The sequence below is a fragment of the Bison bison genome, unplaced genomic scaffold (assembly GCF_000754665.1).
Source record: "Bison bison bison isolate TAMUID 2011002044 unplaced genomic scaffold, Bison_UMD1.0 scf7180017864178, whole genome shotgun sequence".
Classification (NCBI taxonomy): Eukaryota; Metazoa; Chordata; class Mammalia; order Artiodactyla; family Bovidae; genus Bison; species Bison bison.
The window spans coordinates 957,190-961,955 of NW_011494750.1; the positions used below are offsets into that span (position 1 = coordinate 957,190).

The following is a 4,766-nucleotide window of genomic DNA, read 5'->3' on the forward strand; positions in this document are numbered from 1 at the left end:
TACCAGACGGACGTGCGGCTGGAGGCCACCGAGGAGATCTACCTGACGCCCGTGCAGAGGCCCCCGGACCCTGCGGAGCCCACCTCCGCCTTCCTGCCGCCCGCCGAGAGCCGGATGTCAGTCAGCTCCGACCCCGACCCCGCCGCCTATCCCGCCAGTACCGGGCGGCCACACCCCTCTATCAGCGAGGAGGACGAGGGCTTCGACTGCTTGTCGTCTCCGGAGCGGGCCGAGCCGCCAGCCGGAGGATGGCGCGGGAGCCTGGGGGAGCCGCCGCCACCTCCGCGGGCCTCGCTGAGCTCGGACACCAGCGCCCTATCCTACGACTCGGTCAAGTATACGCTGGTGGTGGATGAGCACGCGCAGCTGGAGCTGGTGAGCCTGCGGCCGTGCTTCGGCGACTACAGCGATGAGAGCGACTCGGCCACCGTCTACGACAACTGCGCCTCTGCCTCCTCCCCCTACGAGTCGGCCATCGGGGAGGAGTACGAGGAGGCCCCCCGGCCGCGGCCCCCCACCTGCCTCTCGGAGGACTCCACGCCAGACGAACCCGACGTCCACTTTTCCAAGAAGTTCCTGAACGTCTTCATGAGCGGCCGCTCTCGCTCCTCCAGTGAGTGGGCAGCAGGGAGCTGCAGGGGGAACTGGGGGAGGTATCCCTGGGAGGCGGCCCCAGGTCCACCTGGTCACGGCATTAGGGCTGAGCCGGGGGCTGGGACGATCCTCTCCCAGCTTGTCTCTGTCGCCTACAGGTGCAGAGTCCTTCGGGCTCTTCTCCTGCGTCATCAACGGGGAAGAGCAGGAGCAGACCCACCGGGCCATATTCAGGTGAGAGCTGAGGGCCGCTTGGCAGGCAGGAGCTGGCCACACCCTCCTGGCCTCTACCGTCACCACACGGCCTAAACCCAGCCCCTGCACTCAGCCCCAGGACAGTGTCCACCCTCTAGGAACCTGGAGTTCAGACACAGAGTGGACGGTCTCAGAGTGATGTGTTTGCTGCCAGAGCCCAAGAGGGTGCCCAGCAGACACCCCTGACCACACATTAAAACCCACCAGCCCCTCACCCTGCCCCTCGTGGAAATAGTCCCTACCCATGACCCCTCACTTAGAACTTCCCTGTAGCTCAGATAGTAATGAATCTGCCTGCAATCCAAAGACCCGGGTTTGATCCCTGGGTCAGGAAGATCCTTTGGAGAAAGGCATGGCAACCCACTCCAGTATTCTTGCCTGGAGAATCCCATGGACAGAGAAGCCTAGCAGGCTACAGTCTGTGGAGTTGCAGAGTTGGACACGACTGAGCAACTAACACTACCACCATCATGACCTCTCACAGTTGATCTGTGGCCTTGCTCCCTTAGCTGTGATTTCCTTGGTGGCAGATGCATGTCTGATTGACCTCGGTCCTCTCCTCCCGGCCCTAGGAGTCACGGGCACACGGGATGCTGTGCAAATGTTTATTGAACCAGTGATGTCGATGTAGCTCCCCGACCCCAGAGCAGGGTGGGGATACAGATGTCTGGTTGAAGGGGCCCAGGCGGTGAATTCCTGACGGGCCCTCACTGGGGACAGGTTTGTGCCTCGACATGAAGACGAGCTCGAGCTGGAGGTGGACGACCCTCTGCTGGTGGAGCTGCAGGCCGAGGACTACTGGTACGAGGCCTACAACATGCGCACGGGAGCCAGGGGCATCTTCCCTGCCTACTACGCCATCGAGGTCACCAAGGAGCCTGAACACATGGCAGGTAGTGTTCCCTCCCCTGCCCTGGTGCCCTGGGGCCCCCACGTCAGCCCCGCCCCCATCACTCCTGGGCTGACTGGTGCTCCAGATCTCAGACTCCCAGGGAGGGGGCCTGAGAAACGTGAGGCCCAGCCCAGCAGGGTCAACCCCGGGGGCGGGGGTGGTGGCCCTCTGTGGGTCTGCCTGCTGCTCATTCCACACTTTCTTTCCAGCCCTGACCAAAAACAGTGACTGGGTGGACCAGTTCCGGGTGAAGTTCCTGGGCTCAGTCCAGGTCCCCTATCACAAGGGCAATGATGTCCTCTGTGCCGCTATGCAAAAGGTAGCTACTCTGCTGGGGAGGGCACCCACCCCCGACCCGGTCCCCCATCCTCTCCTGGGGAGAGGGGCGCCAGCCTGACGTCCCATCCTGCACCCACAGATCGCCACCACCCGCCGGCTCACCGTGCACTTTAACCCGCCCTCCAGCTGCGTCCTAGAGATCAGCGTGCGGGGCGTGAAGATCGGCGTCAAGGCTGACGACTCCCAGGAAGCCAAGGTGACGGCCAGGGGCTCCCCCTGCTCTCCCACCAGATTCCCAACCTGTGCTCCCGTGGGCTGATGACCACCCTCTTCTCCCTCCTGTAGGGGAATAAATGTAGCCACTTTTTCCAGTTAAAAAACATCTCTTTCTGTGGATACCATCCAAAGAACAACAAGTAAGACCAGAGGGGAAAGGGGCAGAGGTGGGCGTGCTGGCTCAGGGTGCTTGAGGTTCAGCCCGGGGCCTGGCGTGCGTCCCAGGGGCCTGAGCCCCCGTCCCGCCCAGACGGACTGCTCTCCCTCCGCAGGTACTTTGGGTTCATCACCAAGCACCCTGCTGACCACCGGTTTGCCTGCCACGTCTTTGTGTCTGAAGAATCCACCAAAGCGCTGGCAGAATCTGTGGGGTGAGTATGTGCATCCTGCCGAGCTCCCAGCCCTGGCCTGAGGGCCCCAGCACACTCCTCGGGCTCAGCAACACCCCCAGGTCTCCTAGCGCCTCTGCACAGCACCCTCGGCTCATGCAGGGAGGGCTGGGCGGTCCTGCAGTCCCGACTTTATAGTCGCTGGGCCCTTTCTTCACTTGCAATCTTATTCAGGAAACACCATGTGTAGAGAACAGAGCTGAGCAGCTCTGACCGAGGCGGGGTTGGGAAACAGAGTCCGGAATAGGGACCCCGACGCTCCAGGGTGGAAACCCCGAAACCCTGGGGGGAGATCCTGCCCCTCCCTGGTGACGCCTGGGTGTCTGCCTGCCTCCTAGGAGAGCGTTTCAACAGTTCTACAAGCAGTTTGTGGAGTACACCTGCCCCACAGAAGACATCTACCTGGAGTAGCGGCGGCGCCACCCCGCCCTCGCACCCCCGGGCCAGGGCCAGGACAGCGGGCTGCTGACAGGATGTGGCACTGCTTGAGGGGGCACTTGGCACTGCCAGAGGAAGGGCAGCGGGGGGCTGCTGGCCGGGGTGGGGGAGGGCAGGGGCTACCGGGAGAAGCGAATGCAGTCTATTGTAATATATGGGGTTAAACTCACCTGTGGAGGATGGTGTGGGCTGCCCGGGGGTTGGGAGGGCACGGGGCTGGGGGGAGGATGAAGCCTCCTGCCAGGACGGGGTGCCCTCCTAGGAGCAGAGGGCTCTGTCTCATCTTGGGGCTCCCTCACTTCCCCCCTACCAGGGCCTCTGGCTGGCAGCTCCTGCCTCGACAAAGCCCGTGCCACCTGCAAGTGCCCACCCCAGCCCTGCCCCCAACTCCCAACCCCCAGCCGCGTGGGCCCCCGAGCTCGCGCCGAGTCCAGCCCCTCCTGAGGACTCTGTGGTCAGGAAACGGCCGCAGGTGGGGGATGCCATCCCCATTCCCAGCTCTATCACCGGTGTGGCCTCTGGACCGACAGCTCCCACCGCAACCCCGCCGGCGCGCTGGCCCCCTGGCAGGCGTGGGGGTCCCCACGGGGAGGGGAGAGCACAGCAGCGGGGGCCCTGCCTCAGCAGGAAAAGGAGGCTCTGCCCTGGCCCCGGGCCAGCCGGGGCCTCTTGGCTGCTTCAGCTGTAGCCCCATTCTAGGTCCTGTGACCCCGGCCTCAACTATTAAAGTGCCATTTCCTGTCGGGACCGCACTGGGTGTCATCTGCTTGGACCTCCCCCCCTGCACCCCCCACCCCAACCTCGCCCGGCTCGTTCCCACCCCAGGAAAGCCCAAGGCTTTACTGCACAGAATAGTTTTATAAGGGGTTCCCATCACAGGCGTGAGTCATAGTAGTACTCGGCCATGTCAGGCCCGTCTCGCTTGCGCTGCTGGGCCCGGGAAAGCAGGGGTCGGGGCCCCCGAGGCCACGGGTGTTTCGGTCGGACCCCGTAGTCTAGAGAGAGAGAAAAGCGGGTGAGTGGCAGGGAGTGTCTGCGTTCCCCTGAAGTCTTCCCCACACACAGGCTGTTTGGGGTGAGAAGGCCCCGAGGCTGGCGGGGTGCTCGCTCCCAGGGCACGGCTCCCCCATCAGGGAGCAGGGTGGGGAGAGGAAGGGGAGAGCCTACCGTCCACCAGGCCGGAGAGCGGCGCCGAGAGTTCCAGGGGGGCTGAAAATTCCTCAGGAACAGCTCGCTGAGGCCTGCGGGAGAAGTTGGGGTGCTCAGTGCTGGCCGGGGGGCAGCCACCACCTCCCAGAACGGGAGCAACGTCTGAGGGTGGGGGGTCCTGACACCGGGGAGGTGCCGGCCCACCTCAGGAGTTACCTCAGCGGCTGGGGGCGGAGGAGCGCAGCTGCCAGGACAAGGTACAGGGCGAAGAGGCTCAGCCCGGCCCTGGGGTGCAGAGCCCCTAGCATGGCGAGAACCATCCTCCACGCGGTCCCTGATCCCGGCTTCTGCCTGCCCCTCCCCCGGCAGGCCGGAGGACGGAACCTGCTGCCCACGCCTGACCGCCTCACAAAGGCCCCCTGCTCCGTGGCTCCGTGTCAGCAGCGGCTCCAGGCCGGCTGGGCAGCTCCCCGCTGGGGCCCGGGGGGTGGTTG

At 64.5% G+C, this 4,766-nt stretch overlaps 2 protein-coding genes across 2 annotated transcripts in view; one reads left to right on the forward strand and one right to left on the reverse strand.

Annotated features, from left to right (window-relative positions):
• MAPK8IP1 (mitogen-activated protein kinase 8 interacting protein 1) overlaps positions 1–3,875 on the forward strand; it is a 9,384-nt gene extending 5,509 nt beyond the window's left edge. The window contains exons 6-13 of the mRNA XM_010842449.1: positions 7–613; positions 753–828; positions 1,570–1,742; positions 1,951–2,060; positions 2,160–2,276; positions 2,366–2,436; positions 2,569–2,667; positions 3,024–3,875. Coding sequence (XP_010840751.1) covers positions 7–613; positions 753–828; positions 1,570–1,742; positions 1,951–2,060; positions 2,160–2,276; positions 2,366–2,436; positions 2,569–2,667; positions 3,024–3,096 — 1,326 coding nt within the window. The 3' untranslated portion in view covers positions 3,097–3,875. The remainder of the gene's footprint in view (positions 1–6; positions 614–752; positions 829–1,569; positions 1,743–1,950; positions 2,061–2,159; positions 2,277–2,365; positions 2,437–2,568; positions 2,668–3,023) is intronic.
• Positions 3,876–3,961: 86 nt separating this feature from the next.
• On the reverse strand, positions 3,962–4,602 carry LOC104990327 (chromosome unknown open reading frame, human C11orf94). Its single transcript, XM_010842332.1, has 3 exons — positions 4,489–4,602; positions 4,291–4,364; positions 3,962–4,118 (listed from the first exon to the last, which is right to left on the reverse strand). Exons 1-3 carry the CDS (start codon positions 4,590–4,592, stop codon positions 3,997–3,999), a joined length of 300 nt encoding a protein of 99 aa, XP_010840634.1. The 5' UTR covers positions 4,593–4,602; the 3' UTR covers positions 3,962–3,996.
• Positions 4,603–4,766: the final 164 nt, after the last annotated feature.

Excerpts from the sequence above, each read along its gene's own strand:
- LOC104990327 (XM_010842332.1), bottom strand. The coding sequence starts at position 4,592 with ATGGTTCTCGCCATGCTAGGGGCTCTGCACCCCAGGGCCGGGCTGAGC. Across the intron at positions 4,365-4,488 it reads CTCCGCCCCCAGCCGCTGAG|GCCTCAGCGAGCTGTTCCTG; the intron begins GTAACTCCTGAG and ends CTTCTCCCGCAG. Across the intron at positions 4,119-4,290 it reads GCTCTCCGGCCTGGTGGACG|ACTACGGGGTCCGACCGAAA; the intron begins GTAGGCTCTCCC and ends CTCTCTCTCTAG.